Source organism: Cervus elaphus, chromosome 18 (genome assembly GCF_910594005.1).
Source record: "Cervus elaphus chromosome 18, mCerEla1.1, whole genome shotgun sequence".
Taxonomy (NCBI): Eukaryota; Metazoa; Chordata; class Mammalia; order Artiodactyla; family Cervidae; genus Cervus; species Cervus elaphus.
The window spans coordinates 57,403,002-57,419,947 of NC_057832.1; the positions used below are offsets into that span (position 1 = coordinate 57,403,002).

A 16,946-nucleotide genomic window follows, 5' to 3' on the forward strand; every position below is an offset into this window, starting at 1 on the left:
TAGCAGTGTGCCTCTGTTAATCCAAAACTCCCAATTTATCCCTCCTCCCTTGCCCCTTTGGTAATCATAAATTTGTTTTCTCTGTCTGTGAGTCTATTTCTGTTGCATAAATAAGTTCATTTGTGCCATATTTTAGATTCCACACATAAATGGTATCATATAATTATCTTTCTGACTTAAAAGCAAAAAATAAGATAAAAAAAAAAAAAACAAAACCCAAACCCACAGCTTAGATAATGACAATCCCCTGCCCAAAACCCTTCAAAAGCTTCCTGTTAATATAGACTCCAAGTTCATTTATTGATCCCAGCATTTCTCCTAACAACATCTCCAACCACCCTTACCCGACTATGTGAAGGACACTCCAACCACCCCCTGTCTGCTGCTCCTGCTATTCCTCACTTCTGCTTGTGCCAAAATTCTGTCTCCATCTTAGGACCTGCAACTGACCCTTTAGGAAACATCTTGGCAGCCCCTGGTCAGTCTGGCTGGTATGAACCTCTCCTCTTGCAGCCCTGCTTGTGTCTCTGCTCTTACACTTTCCACCTTTGATGCCAGTTAGGGACACGTGTCCGCCCCCAGGCAGGGCAGGCCACGAGGGCAAGAGGAGGACAGGGCACGCTCTGGTCACCACCTCAGTTCTCAGCGAGCCTACGTGCTTAACAAAGAGATCACTAAATGTTTGTGAAACTGAATTCAAGAAAAACGTACATTTTTACTTTCGAGGAAGATAGAAAGTAAGAGAGGTTCCTCTATTCCAAGGCAGCCTGCACATCTCACAAAAACACAGTGTCCATTAGAAGAAAAACTTTTACCAATATCCCTCAACCCCATTAGTCCACTGAGGGGTTACCTGTGGTTCATAGCGAATTAGGATGTCATACTCCATAGAATATGGTATGTTGTCGATGAAGAACTCCAAGTAAGCCCCTTCAGGCACTCGGACAAAGCCTGCTCCAGTCCAGGAAGGAATCCGGTCCTGGATATACTGCCGTTCCACTATGCTGACCCCCTAAGGACAAGGGGACAGGAGTGATACTTTACTTGAAATGGAATTTGATGTTAATAGTCAAAGAAATCTGAAGGCACCCAAAGGTCCAAAACTGTAGATATGAAACCTATTTTTTTTTGCAGCCACATTTTCCCAGTAGATTCTATAATTTTTTGGAATATAAACAGGCAATTGTTTTCTTTTTAGTTTTTAGGTTGAGGTACTCTTGAGACATGGAGACAGGATTAAGGCTTAGGATATACCTTCTATGATACAACCAGGGGAATGGGCATGAAGGAAGGAAGGAGAACATCCCAAATGCTGTTATGAGCAAGCCTAGGAGTGACCAGGTATGTCCTGCATTTCTACAAGACTAGCCCAATATCTATGGGTGTACTTCTGTCATCTTCATTGGCATTTCTTTCAAGCTCCAGGTACAAATGAGGAAATCTGATACAGTCATGAATGTTCACTACTGATGAGGGAATTCTGATGGTCACTGAGATTGAGAATGAATAAATGTGAGTTGCTTAACTCAAGGGTGACTTTGAGTGTGTGCACAGGATTACATGCAATACCTGTGATTAGTCATAGTCACCTCCAAAGATGAAGTGTGTCATCACCTACAATGAACGTGTGTGAGGCTTCACCATCTAGAGGAACTATGTTCTCCTGCCGTCGAATCTGGTCTGGCCTTGTGACTTGTGACCAGCAAAATGTGAAAAAAAAAAATGACCTTCTGGGTCTTCTTAGCCCAGACCTTAAGAGACCTGGCAGCTTCTGTTTCCTCCTTCTCGGAAGCCAGATGCCATGGAAGAAGTCTCACTACTCTTCATGCTGTGAAGAAGCTCAAGACAGCTGTTTGGAGAACGGTGCTTAGCCAACCTTCAGCTGTTTCTGCCACCCCAGCTGATGTGCCAGACATGTATTTTAAGCCACTAACTTTTGGGATAGCTGTTATACAGCAACAGAAAACGGAAACAATATACTCTGAATGTTAACTATACCAGCTCAATAACTTTGGAGTGTCAGTAGAGAATAGAAAAAACAAAAAACCAACTCCCTTAAAAACACCAATAGCCTTATTACTGAATGTTTTGAAGTCTTTCTGAGTGATGGAATTACCTAGTTTTAAATAGGACTGTTCTCAAGAAGGCCTGGTCCTGATCCTTGCTTCATGCTCACTGATAAGATGCTCCTTACCTAGTCTCTTTACGAAACGTGTATATCACATTACTGCCCACCCCCCCCCGACCACCACTTTACCCACCTGACAAGCACAGCCCTACTTACAGGCCCAAAATTGGCTTCTTCTGCTTCGTAGATGTAGTGATCCAAGGTGGTGAAGTAGTAGCCAGATTCCACTTCGCTGCACTGACGTCCGATCATGTGGGGTCGGCACAGGCACTGGCCCGACTCCGCAGAGCAACTGGCAAGGAAGCAGAGAGGGTCAGCAGTGCTCACCACATCCATCAGTGAGCCCATGGAAGCAGATCCATGTTTGCCACTAAACGGTAAATGGGGTGAAATACTCAGGAGGGTATTCTTACCCCATTCTGAAAGTAAGTACATGGAAAAAACATTGCCTACAAATTAATCCCAAACTCCTGAGCTTCCCTGGTGGTTCAGATGGTAAAGAATCTGCCTGCAACGCGGGAGACCTGGGTCTGATCCCTGGGTTAGGAAGATCCCTTGGAGGAGGGCATGGCAACCTACTCCAGTCTTCTTGCCTGGAGAATCCCCAAGGACAGAGGAGCCTGGTGGGCTATAGTCCATGGGGTCACAAAGAGTTGGATACGACTGAGCGACCAAGCATAGCACCTGAGGATGAAAGGTCTCAGTAAAGCCTTTCGGTTTTATCTCCCCTGTTCTCTACCCTGCTCCATATGCGCCATGGCAGTGTCTCTGTAGCTGTCACATATGTTCTTGCATTGGTGTCTTCTGTCTTTGGCAAATACAACCCCTTTCCTGGGCCTGACATCTAAATATCCAACTCTCAGAAGGACAGCTCCTACTTAGTGGTCCCAGAGGCTAATCACGGATCCAGGAGGGCAGCACCCAACCCCTGCCTTGGGAGAAGACACCACCCCCCACGGCAGCAGCCATGTCAGAAACCAGAAGGTATTCTCTAGATTCCCTCTTTGTAGCCAATCAAGGGCCAAATTCTGTGATAGCCCCTCCTAGCATCTTGGGTGTCTCTCCCCACTTCCCACTGACTAGGCTATGCCTTTCTTCCCTCTCTCATTCATGGTAAAAGCAGTTAAAGTCTTCTAATTGGTATCCTTATTGCCAGTCTTCCAACTTTCAACCAGAACTTCCACCTTCCCCAGAGCTGCCCAAATGACCTTTCTGAGATGCACTGACCGTAACACTTCCAGGCACGATGGCCTTGGGGCAGTCACCAGGCCCCGCTGACCCTGCCCCCAGTCTGACCCTTCTCTACCTTTCTGGCTTCTCCTCACCTCTCCCACCACACTGAGGGACTGAGCTTCTCCAGGGCACTGGGGGACGCATGACCCTACCCACTGTTTCTGCTGTTCCTGCAGCCTGGCATGTCCTGCTCCCTCATTTGCCCAGCAAAGATCCACCCATTCTTCTCTCAAGATTCAGCTCACGCATCATGTTTCCTGACTATCACTCCCCATCCCATAGAAGGAACCACCTTCTCCTTCATGCCATCACCTCCTTGCAGGAGAAACCATATATTTACCACTTCAACAACTAAGCTGGTCATGAAGTAGGGTTCATTACATTTGAGGCACTGTGTCTTCAAATTCTCCTAATTTTTCAACCATCATCCTTTCATGAAGGCTTGTTTGGTTCCCTCCCTCCACTGTTCTCAAATGGTGCTTTCTGAGGCCTCAACTGTTTGTGCTCTGTACTAAGACATTTATTACTTTCTCTCTTGTTGTACAATTATTTATAGACCTACCTAACCCCTGAGTTGACAGGAAACTCCTTGAAGGCCTGGACTGTGCCTGACTCACCTCAGTTACCCTGCCCGACCCGCCAGCTGGCCCAGTGCTCAACACACAGGCACACCCAAACATTGGTTCAAGAAATAAATGCATGAAAGACAGGTGCTCTGAATTTAAAAAAGAAAAATACTATTTAATGGAAACAGTGCTTTTGTGTTATTGGTCATTATTTAGGTAATAAAGGCCTCAATTGTAACATACTCATTTTGTCCTCAGCCTATGTTTGTCTGTCTTTTCCCTGGTAACAGGATTTTGTGTACAAGATAAAACTGAATTACACAGAAAGCAAACTTATGATCACCAAAGGGGAAAAAGGAGGGGAAGGGATAAATTAGGAGTCTGGGATCAACAGATACACACTACTATATATAAAATAGGTAAACCACAAGAACCTATAGCACAGGGAACTATATTCACTATCTTGTAATAACCTATAATGGAAAAGAATCTGAAACAGAATATATATATATGTATGTGTGTGTATATATATATATATATACATATATATATATGGATCATTTTGCAGTACACCTAAAACATTGTAACTCAAATATACTTCAATAAAAAAACAAAAGAAAAGAAAAAACAACCCTGAATTACATGGATCCATCTTTACTTCATTAAAATCAAGATGCGATTTGGAATTGTTACTTTAAATCTATTCCCAGAGAGGAAGAAAGCTTGCTCCAATTAGAATCTAACCCTCTTTCAACATAACCCAACCAACAACACGCATTTTCCAAAATTCAGGCATCAGACATGACATCAGAGGGACAAAAGAAAATCCCTTCCTCCCAGCAGATGTTTACTGAGGGAACAAATGTCTCAAATATGAGCCACCCAAGAAGAAAACACACAAACCCTTTCAATGTCACTAGAGAACAAGCAAATGAAGGTAAGGATAGAGAGGTGGGCACACTCCTGCAGCACAATTCTAAAGAAGAAACAACTCATGAGGACCTGACCTTGTGAAGGGAATCCCCCTCATGTCAGCCCCGCAGCCACACGCCCGCGTCTGTACCCTTGACCTCTTGTCAGCAGTAGGTGTGGCTCCCACTCCTTTGCTGAACTCATTCACCACAGGCTTTATCTGCCCCGTGCCGGTGGCCCGCACCTCCTCAGAACGCTGCTCTGGTTGTACACCTTTAGTCATGCATGGGGCATTTCCATGACTGTCCAGTTGTCACCTCTAATTCATATTGTCCCAAACTATTTGTCACCTCACACACTGATCTACCTTCAGCTCTGCTATTTCTATCAGCAGATTTAAAATTCCTCTGTTGTTGAACAGACTTACGGTTATCAAGGGGAGGTGGGGTGGGGTGGGATGGATTGGGAATTTGCAGGCAGTAGATGCAAACTGTTCCATGAATGGATAAACAACAAAGTCTTACTGTATAGAAAAGGGAACTAGATTCAATATTCCGTGATAAATCATAATGAAAATGACTATGTATGTATGCATGTAGTATAACAATCACTTTGCTATACAGCACAAATTAACACAATACTGTAAATCAACTGTATTTCAATTAAAAAAAATTTCTGATGTAGGCGAGACATAATCTTCCCTTTCCTTTATCCTTAATACGACACCTGTTACTTCAAGATGGTTCTCGACTCAGTCATTTCCTCTCGTCACTGTGGCTACCCTAGCGCCCTATGTTCCACACCTGTCACTATTCACCTCCCAAGTTGATCTCTCCAGCTCCTTTCTCTCCCCCGCCCAGTCCATCCTTTTACGCAGCCAAACCAGTCTTCCCAGAGCCCCACCTTCATCACTTCACAAAAGCCCCCAACACAAAACCCTACCACTGTTTCTTCTTCTTCCAAGTCATGGAGTCTCTACCTGGCTTCCAGCAGCCTCTACAGCCTCTCCTCTGAAAACAACTGCTTTTCTTCCCGGTGCCCGTCCCTGGCTTTAGCCAAGTCACACTCCTCATACTCTTTTTTTTTTTTTTAATTAATTTATTTATTTTTTCAGTTGGTTTTGTCATACATTGACATGAATCAGCAATAGATTTACCTCATACTCTTTTATAAATGTTTACTGAGCAAATATTAGCCCTGGCAGCCGTGCCTCCTGGTGTTGCTACCCTCCCCTTTCAGTTCATTGTCAGCTCTCTCTCTTTTTGGCTCACTGTGCAGCATGTGGGATTTAGTTCCCCGAACAGGGATCAACCGGAGCCCCCTGCTATGGAAGCATGGAGTTTTAACCACTGGACCACCGGGAAAGCCCCTGTCAGTTCTCTTCTGAACCAATCCTTCCTTCCTTGTAAAGTCCATTATTTCCCTCAAAATGAAACAGAGAAAGAAAAAGGGGAGAAAAAGTTGTCCCTGACCTTCTTCCAATCTAATTGGCGGTATAAACAAAAAAGAGCTATTGACCAATATAGCAAAATAAAATGCAGGAAGTGCCCACCCAGAGCTAAAAGCAAAGACAATGCTCATCTGAGTGAGGAGCTGAGGGGACGCCAGGACAGAGGTGGCCCAGAGAAGACAGGAGGACGGAAGCCAAGAGGAGTAGTGGAGGAACGGGAGCAGACACGGTCAAGGTCAGACCAGGTCTTGACCACGCCGCACTCACCCCATCTGTGCCTTCATTGGAAGCCCAAATATCACCTCCTCCAGAGTGGAGACAAAGAATTATTATGTGTCATTGTTCTTTCCTGTGTTCAGGCAAAAATCCTTTCAGATAGAAATATACACTTGATAATTATACAAGTTCCCTTCACCAATTTTTCTGCAACTAGATACAGATGCAATTCATTGGGCCAGTTAGGTAGAATAATGACATAAAACAGAATAAACCAGGGCCTGTGGCAGGCAGAATAATGGCACCCAAAGATGTCCATGTCCTCCATGTCCTCACCCCTGGACTCCATGGATATGCTACCTCATGTGGTGCAAAAGACTTTCCTGATGGGACCAAGCTTAAGGACCTTTAGATGGGAGATTAACCTACCCAGGTGGGCCCAAGTGAATCACATGAATCCTTAAAAGCAGAGGAGAAGGCCAGAGCTGTCCCACGGGGAGGAGCTGACCCATTGTCATTGGTTGTGCAGGTGAAAGAAATGGGTCATGAGTCAAGGAATGCCGGCAGCCTCAAGAAGGTGGGAACGGCCCTCAGCTGACAGCCAGCAGGAAAACGGGAACTGAATTCTGCCAACAGTGCAAGTGAGCAGGAGAGCCTCCCCAGAGCCTTCAGGCGGAAACACAGACCGTAAGATAATAAATTTATGTTGCTTTAGGTCACTAAGTGGTGGTGGTAATTTGTTATGGCACCAACAGAAACCTAATAAAGCCCTATTTTTTCCTCAAAGGATAAAGGCCAAGGTTATTTCTCAAAAGGGAACCCTCCTACACTGTTGGTAGGAATGGAAATTGGTGCAGCCAGTATGGACAACAGTATGGAGATTCTATAATAGAGTTGCCATATGATCCAGCAATTCTACTCCTAGGAATATACTTGGACAAACTATAATTCAAAAAGATATATGCACCTCCATGATCAGAACAGCACTATTCATAATAGCCAAGACATGGAAATAACCTAAATATCTACTGACAGATGAATGAATAAAGATGTGGTGTATATATATATACACACACACATTCACACAATGGAATACTACTCAACCATAAAAAGAATGAAATAATCTCATTTGCAGCAACATGGATGGACCTAGAGATTACCATACTAAGTGAAGTAAGTCAGACAGAAAAGCAAATATCATATGATATCACCTGTGGAATCTAGAATATGACACAAATGAACCTATCTATGAAACAGAAACAGATTCTCAGATATAGAGAATAGACTTCTGGTTGCCAAGTGAGAGGGTGGTAGGGGAGGGATGCTTTGGGAGTTTGGGATTAGCAGATGCAAACTATTACATATAAAATGGATAAACAACAAGGTCGTACTGTATCCCAGGGAACTATATTCAGCATCCTGGGATACACCATAATACCCCATAAAAGAAAATGAAAAAGAGTGTGTATATATATATGTATATATACACATATAACTGAATCACTTTACTGTTCAGTGGAAATTAATGCAACACTGTAAATCAACTATACGTTAATAAATAAAAATTTTTTAAAAGATCATTTCTCAAAAACACAGATTTCTCATAAATGTAGAAATTAAGGACTAGTAGAAGGAAAACTCATTTAAACAGTGGTGAGCAGGGAAAATACTGTGCAATCTCAACCTTACTACTAAGAACTTAAGCAAAAGAAAAACATTAAAGGACAAAAAGCATCATTCATAAGGACCACTCCTCTGTTCAACACTGAAAATCCAAAACTTGGATTACAAATAATTGGTTCCACAGTGATGAGCAGTCAGCGTCATACATTTTATCCAGAGTAGCTTTCCCACCCCCTCAACCAATCCCCGCCCCTAATAGAATACTTTCTTAAAGAGTAGGAGCTGTGTTCTATAACCTCTCTATGCCCAGCTGCCATAGCAATTAACAAAGGGTTAATTAATACATCAGGATCATTCAATACACTGATGAAAATATCTACTGACTTCTGCTCTGGTTTCAGAGAACAATAAATTTCAGTTCTTCATTTACTGAGCACATATCACTATGCTGGGGACAAAAGGAGATGCAAAAACAGGTAAGACAAAAGCCCTGTTCAAAGAGATCTTCTAAATACAAGCAGCTATAACAAAGCAGAATCAGTGCTAATACAGATGCAGAAGTAACGTGTTTCCACATCAGAGGATGGTTGGGGGACTTAAGCCTCGGAAGGAGAGGTCTTCAAAAAAGTGGTGGGCTTCAAGCCAGATACCAAAGTCCTAAACTACACTGATGAAATAATTACAAAGGATGCTGCCAAGATATTTATATTTTTCAGTGTTTTTAAACATTTGCAAGTAGCATTTACTTAGCATGCACTCTTATTTATTCATTAAAGCGGGTTATCTACTTGGCAAAACATCATTAACCTAGCTTGAGTCACATTATTAAAACGAATCAGATCTTACTTTAAAATATTCAAAAGTTGAGACTAGCTGTCAACATAATAGACATGGATTACTACACTTTTATTGTTCTACCAAAAGTCATTTGGCTCATTAAACAAAAACATTTAAGTTTTTTCCACTTCATGACTTTACACTTACTCTGGCCCTGGCCAAAGTAACTAAGGAATGTTTGGGATTGATTTAGAGACTGCCTCTCCCAGGGAGAGTGCATTTAATTTTTATATCATAAAAATCTTTTGTTTCTCAAATTCTTTGACTCGATCAATGCTTATTCAACACGGGTCTGAGGCAGAGCAAAGTAATATTGTCAGGTGGAAGATATTTGAGTGCTTGTAACAAAACAATTTCAGAAAGTATAATTCTGAGTATACGCTATGCACTGAGCATTCTAGAAGAATAAGTGCTTTAGAAGGCAGGGCCTCTATCACCCCTGTGAGATTCTTAAAGTCCTTGTGGGGGGAAAAGCCTTGAAAAGGATCACTACAGGGACTTTCCTGGTGGTTCAGTGGCTAAGACTCCTCACTCCCAATGCAGGGGGCCTGGGTTCAATCCCTGTGGAACTAGATCCTACATGCCACAACTATGACCTCACGTAGCCTAATAACTAAACTTCTAACAGGATCACTACAAAATACTGAAGAATCACAAGACTAGAGGATTTTTTAAGGTTTCTTTTCTCCCCACCAATGACGCCAAAAGATAAGGCAGCTATCTCATCCATCACCCTAGAAAGGTCAAATTACCCGCTTTAAAAGCTTCAGTAAAGGATATATGTATAACTGATTCACTTTACTGTTCAGCAGAAATGAACTCAACACTGTGAATCAACTATACTCCAATAAAAAAGACAAAAACAAAACTTGCCTGGAATGTGTTGCTTCACAAACTCTTGACTAGCGCATTCTGGTTTTTATAGTTTTGCAGGAGACTGGAAGGGTAGGCCAGGGGCTGTGTGTGGGTGGATTTAGAGGCAGGAAGCATGGTGTGGAAGAGACAGGACATAAAGGAACACAGGACATTCCTGAGTTTAGGACATAATTTGGAGAAGTAAGTATGCCGCTTTCTTCTAATGAAGAAGGATTTTCGTAGTGATGACAGCTCTGAATTGAGGAGTTGGTTACTAAAGGAATGACGTATCAGCATGTGTTCTGGGAGTCACCAAGGAAAGTCAGAAGTGATTTCATTAACAGAGGGAGCAGTTGGTCCCTTTCCGCTTTTATAGAATTATCCTCGCTTCCTCCCCTCTGGACGTTTTCTAAGAAGGGACATTCACCCTGAGTTCTGGAGGCTACATGCTGTCCTGAGCTTGCTACACGATCTGGAAGAGAACAAATCAACTACAGAGGCCAAACAGAACATGTTTTTGCTGCCTAAAATCTCATTCCTTCCCAAGCAGACTACTACAGTGTTGGGAAAACTTCTTGTTAGAGAGTCATTTTTTTAATCCATGAGGCTTACTCAATGAACTCAGCACATTCTCCCAGGCAAGATTCAAGGCCACAAGGAAACATCTGTCTATCCTCCCAACAGTCACTTACACTATTTTTACCAGATGTTATGAATCTGATCCAGTAACACAGAGAGACCAGAATTCTCTCTGACTCAAAGGTAATAAATCCAACTCCCACAAGTTTAACATCTTGCCAAAACGTGTACTTCGATCATTTCGGGAAGAGTATTGTATCTCATAGATTCAAGGAATGCCAACATATTTAAGTCCCTAAAATTATTGTATGTAATTTTCATTAATGTACTTGCAAGTTGTAAAAAAAAATGAAATAGTGAAGAAGAAAATGAAAAGAGTCCTTACACAAATCAAAATGGGACTCCACTTTTTGTCTTTTAGATTGGTGAAAAATAAAAGATTTTATGATACCAGCTGCTGGTGGAGATGGGAGAAAACAGTACTTTGTAACCGGTTGAGAAGAAAATAGATTAGCACCATCTGTCTGGAGAACAACCTGACATCTTCAGTAAAATAGAAAATACACATGTACTTTGACTTAGCTGTTCCATCACTGGGAATCCAATCTATAGACATGTCTACAAACATTCATCAAGATTATCCATAAGGATATTAACTGCAACATTTCTGTTTGGCATGCACCACGTGGCATGTGGGATCTTAGTTCCTGACCAGAGATCAAACCCACACACTCTGCCGTGGAAGCGCAGAGTCTTAATCAGTGAACCACAAGGGAAGTCTCTACAACATTTAAAATAATAGTAATAATAAAATCAATAAATCATAGCACTATCACATGACAGAATACAAAAAAGGAAGATAAATTGATGCTGATATGAAAAACAGATCTCTAGATTAAAAAAGCAAGTTGCAGAGTAATGTACATACACATATTACTTTGATTTATAAAAAAAGTTTTTACAACTAAGTAGGAAATCCTGGACAATTTTTATTTCTTTGTACTGTCTATTTAAAAAATAACAGCCGATGTGTTATTTCAAAAGAAATGAGAGAAAAGAAATTGTCGGTTTTAAGAGGTATTTTGAGCACCATTTTTATTTTCTAGAGACACACAAGGAACCACTAACAGTGGCACTTTAAGGCAATGGAACTCAGTGGAGAAAAAAGGCAGGATACCTGTTTGAGCTGTCTGAATTTTTTTAAACCATGGGCATATACTGTGTTTATAATTAAAAAAAAAATAAAGGAGTTCCCTGGCGATCCAGTGGTTAGGACTCAATACCTTCACTGCTATGGCCTGGGTTCAATCCCAGGTCAGGGAACTAAGATCCCGTAAGCTGTGTGACCAAAAATAAAAATGAAAAAAAAAAAAAAAACCAGAAAAGTAAAATACAAAACAAATAACACTATTAAAAACCAGGAAACATAAACAGATTAGAGAAGGCTTCAAAGTTAACTCTTGGAATAATCAATCTTTAAAAACCTTTAGAACACAGGGAAAAGTGATTATCAGGCATTCAAAGCAAAGGTAAATGCACTCTGCTTCTCAGGAAAACACTGAGCGTCACCCTGTCCTAGAGGTCATGAGGACCCTGGCGGTGACCGAGCGCAAGAGTGTCCGAGCAGCTCCACTCACCTATTGTTTAAGGCTCCCCCAACGTCACAGTCGCAAGGTCGACATCCATCCAAGTCATTGCTTAAGCCCCAGTGCTCTGGCTGCAGAACAAAAGATTAAACATCTAAAGAGGGGTTCCTGAAATTACACAATAGACCCAGCAAGAGACAAGTTATGGCGTGTTTTGGATGTTCCACCAAACGTTCATTTGCGCTGTGCAAGCAGAAAGCCTACACAAGGCATGAGTATTCTAGAATAAAGAACCCCAAGCTGCAGGTCACTGGGGTCAGAGAAGATTGCACGCAGCCACATGGTAACCCCAGATCAGAGCAGTTTCTTTGCCCTGTAAATAACCTTCATCCAAAAATTAACATGAGCTGGCAGCAAGTGTGCCAATTTTCTTCATTAGAGTTACTCTGGCAGTTAAGTCAGTAATTATGAAAGCAATCACAAGAATGTTTTAAAAGACATAAAAATAATTTTAAAAAATTACCGTCATAAATATTCTCCAGATCACCACAGTGAACTTTTGGTCTACTTCCTTCCAGATTTTGTTTTTCTTGATGAACTTTTTCCCTACATAATCAAGATACTACTCACATCCTGTGGCTTTTTTTCACACCAGCATAAGCATTTCCCCCTTGTGTTAGGGTCATTTTCAACAGCAACAAAATATCATACTGTTTTGTTGTTGCTTAGTTGTTAAGTCCTGTCCGGCTCTTTGCTTCCCCATGGACTGTAGTCCACCAGGATTCTCTGTCCGTGGGATTTCCCAGGCAAGAATACTGGAGTCGGTTGCCATTTCTTCCTCCAAGGGATCTTACCAACCCAGGGATCAAACTGGTGTCTCCTGCATTGGCAGGCGGATTTTTTTTAAAGCTGTGCCATCCGGGAAGCTGTGCCACACTATAGAAACCCCCAAGTTTATTTAACTATTTTCCCTACTGTTGCTTCCCAGTGTTTTTTGCTATTACTAAAAGATGCTATGAGTCTTCTAGTGAATTCATCTTTGACCAATTTTCTGATTATTTCATTAGGATAGATCCCCAGATGTGGAATTACTGGGTCAAAAGGTATGCACATTTCTATAGGCAATGGATACACATCTCCAAAATGCTTTTTGCAAAGTGTGAGCCAATCTGTATTTCCATCAGCAGCACCCGAGTACCAGCCTCTCACTATGACTTCACTTATCAGTCAGCATTACCATTAAAAAAAAAAAAAAACTTGTTAGTTTTGTCTGTAAAAATAGTACTTCACGCTGGTTTTATTTTACAGTTCTAACAGCAATGGTGAATATCTTGACAAAATTATTCATTAATAATTTCTCTTTTGTGAATTGTCTACTAGTGGCTTTTCTTATTTACATAAAAGGGTGATGGCAGAACCTACAAAAGAACTGTGAAAATCATCCTCTTTTGGAACACCATATTCACAAACCACCCATCCCATGTAATAAGTATTTACCTACCAGACACTGGTCACAATGCTGTCCTGTCACCAGACGCTTACAATAGCAGTAACCAGTCTCAGAATCACAAGGACTCCCGCCAGGAATCGTTCCCAGAGGATTGCAAGCACAAGCTTCATTAAAGATAAAATGATGCAAAGAAACACAAGCCAAGTGAGTCTGCAGTCATCGACATGACAAAGAACTGCCAGGTCAAATGGGAATCATGTGCACATGAGAACTCCCAAACTTTTTAACACAAGTGCTTACATTTACAACCAAATGGGTCTTCAGCGCTTAAACCATAGAAGCCTTCTTTGCAGATATCACAATGTTCTCCTTCCACGTATAATTTACAGCGACACTGCCCAGCAATGAGACCGGCAGAAAAGTCCGTGTAGCTGTCACAGATTCCCCCGTTCTGAGAACCAGCTGGGTCACATGTACATTCTAAGAAGGATGAGAAGCACCAGGTAACGCAACGTGTGTGTCTTCAGAAATACCTATGTTCCCTTCATCCCTCCAAATGTCACAAAAATAGACTAAGGAAGGCTGGATCACCAAGTTCCACTCCCAGCATCCTATATAGCGGCTAAAATAAGGCTGGGTCTGAGCCCTGAGAGGAGGATGGTTACTACTTGACTATTCAAGCTGAAAGGTGACCCAAACGATCCCCCTCTCCCCCGCCCCGTCGTGACCTTCTCCCACGTACGTTCACAGAGGCTAGGATCTCGGACGTCTCTCTCCGGGTGCTGGTAGTAAAACGGTTTGCACTGCTCACAGTTGCGCCCCATCGTGTTGTGCTGACAGTCATCACATACCCCTCCGCTGACGTTGCCAGTGGCCAAGTAGACTGCCATGTCGAAGTGGCATGAGCTGGAATGTTCGTTGCAGTTACACTCTGCAAAACAAGACCTATGTCAGGAAAAACCTTTTCAATCTACTTACCAGTGGAGGAGAAGGGGACGACAGAGGGTGAGATGGTTGGATGGCATCAGCGACTCAATGGACATGAGTTTGAGCAAGCTCCAGGAGACAGTGAAGGACAGGGAAGCCCCGCATGCTGTAGTTCACGGGGTCACCAAGAGTCAGATACAACTAAGGGAATGAACAAGAAAAACCAGTGGAGGATGGGATTGGTGGGAAGGAAGTTCATTTTGGAAACTGGGGATGAAGTTCAGGCAAAACGGCAATTAACAAGAAGGCACTGGCGGTGAAAAAAACACACCTGCATATACATCAGTTTAAAGTCCAAATCATGCTGGAAACCTTCCAAGTGTGACCTTTATTAAATAACCTCATTTGCCCTCTTTGGAACAGAATGGGCTATAAAAAGCGTAAAAGCTCTGAGGGAAGTCCCCTCGCAGGCTCACCCACAGGAAGGCTGCATTGCATGGAGGATGTGTTTGGGTCATGTGCAGAGTGGGACAGGAATACATCACTCCAGAGGGTTTTCTAGGTGATATGTTCCTGGGGAAGCCTGTCTGGGCTCTTGGTCTTGAGGAACATGGTATGAAGGCTGGGTTCTCTTCTTCCCCATTCCTACCACCACCCTATTCCAGGCTTTATGAATCAGACCCTTAACAGCCATCAAGCCAGTCTTCTTGGGTCAGTCTGTCTCTCCTCTAGCCTGTTTGGCAGAGTCCTCTTGGTCCAACCCAGCTTTAACCATCTCCCTCTCATGCTCAACTATCCTCATCAACTCCTCTTGTCTTCTCACAGGAAGCTTAACTCAGTTGGGTTCTCAAAGGGCTCTACAACTGGTCTTATCCATCCTAAGGGGAGAGACTGTGTCATCCTGCCTTGGATGCATTGGTTTAATTAAACCCTGGAATCATGAATTAAAATACGGTATCATGAGAATGTCCTTGGAGCCTTGTGTTTTGTATTCTCCTTATCTGAACTCCCTTCCACCTTCCCCCTGCTTTCTTCTCTTTATCTAAACAATCATAACTATTTGCTAGGGCCCAGCTGGTTGTCCTTACTAACAAAAACTTTGACCACTCCAGCCCTCACTGGTTTCTGAGCTCCTAGAACTGTCTTCAGTGGGGTCAGAGGCAGGCACGCTTGCAGGGATGATCATCTCTCAGAATCACTGTGTGAGGTGGGGAGGGTGGTGGTTTTCAAACTTCCCCTCTGCCCGGAGAATAGCACCAGGAGGGATGGTGGATTGATGGATGGAAGGAGGCCACAGGCTGCACCTGGGCTGGCACAGAACAAGGCTGACAAGTACTCCATCTCTCTCAGACCTTATGGATCCACCCTACCATCGTTTTCATTCATTTTTCTCTCACAGTCATCTGGCCTTTAAAAAAGTGCAATGTTAGAGGTGACACACAACGTCTGCCAAACACATAGGTGCTGCTTGATAAATGCTAATTGACTAATTTGAGTGGATAATGACTTCCTAGGAGTATTAGGTTGAGGCTGGGAAAAGGGTAGTAACTTTTCTTCCTTTTGCAAAATGGTGTACTATTATAGCACCTCTACTCAGAAAATGGATACTGGGGTCTGAATTGATTCAAAACATCCCTTTGCCTAAGACTTACTTCTTTTTTGCTTGTTGTTTTGGTACCGCTACATATCTTGCAGGACTTTAATTTCCCAACCAGGGACTTTCACCACCCTTGGCAGTGAAAGCTTGGAGTTCTAACCACTGGACCACCAGGGAATTCCCTGCCTGAGACTTACTTTTACAGGCATTGCTGTTTCGACCTTCAGCGGGTCTCCAAGGTAAATCATGGTAGAAATCCATGCACTGTTCACAGTTTAAGCCCTTGGTGTTATGCCTGCACATGCAGTGTCCGTGAACCTTGAAAGTTACAAAAACAGGAAAGAGCCAAGTAAGAGATATACTAATGGCCAGACCTTCCCCACAAGCAGTGGAAAATATAAATATCATAAATAATCATAAAAATCATAAATATCACAACTTTTTCATACTCATCTCTACCTCACTACAATGAGGGTTTCTTTGTTTTTATTTTCTAATTTTCTTTTTCAGTTTTAATTTTTTTCCCCTTATTTTTTGACTGCATGAGGCATGCAGAATCTTAGTTTCCAGACCAGGGACCACACCCATGTCCCCTGCAGCGAAAGAATGGAGTCGTAACCACTGAACAACCAGGGAAAGTCCTGCTTTGTTTTTATGCTGTCCCTTCCCACTGTGAGTCCTGTCTTGATGGCTTTAATTGCCATCTCTAGGAACACTTTCTACTGTATAATAGGTACTCAATAAATATTTTTATTGAAGTATTGATCTAGAAAAGCACAGAAGAGCAAAATTAGCCATTTAAAAATATTTTTTAAGTTTAAAAAAAACTATTATAATAGAAATCAACAAAAGTTATAATGCAGAACTAAATGTGTACACATCACTGGGGACCAACTCAATTTTCTGCAACCTTTACCTCATAGCATACAAAAGACAGGGTTCCTCTGCTCGCTTTGCTTGGTTTTTGACTTCTAGCTCAGCACTTAA

General features: G+C 42.3%; 1 protein-coding gene across 1 annotated transcript in view; it reads right to left on the reverse strand.

The window, feature by feature from the left end:
• The window catches only part of LAMB1 (laminin subunit beta 1), a 74,318-nt gene that overhangs the window by 34,023 nt on the left and 23,349 nt on the right, over positions 1–16,946 (reverse strand). The window contains exons 9-15 of the mRNA XM_043871597.1: positions 16,157–16,277; positions 14,178–14,366; positions 13,736–13,915; positions 13,487–13,599; positions 12,037–12,116; positions 2,285–2,420; positions 854–1,012 (exon numbers count right to left, since the gene is read on the reverse strand). Of these exons, the coding sequence (XP_043727532.1) occupies positions 854–1,012; positions 2,285–2,420; positions 12,037–12,116; positions 13,487–13,599; positions 13,736–13,915; positions 14,178–14,366; positions 16,157–16,277 (978 nt within the window). The remainder of the gene's footprint in view (positions 1–853; positions 1,013–2,284; positions 2,421–12,036; positions 12,117–13,486; positions 13,600–13,735; positions 13,916–14,177; positions 14,367–16,156; positions 16,278–16,946) is intronic.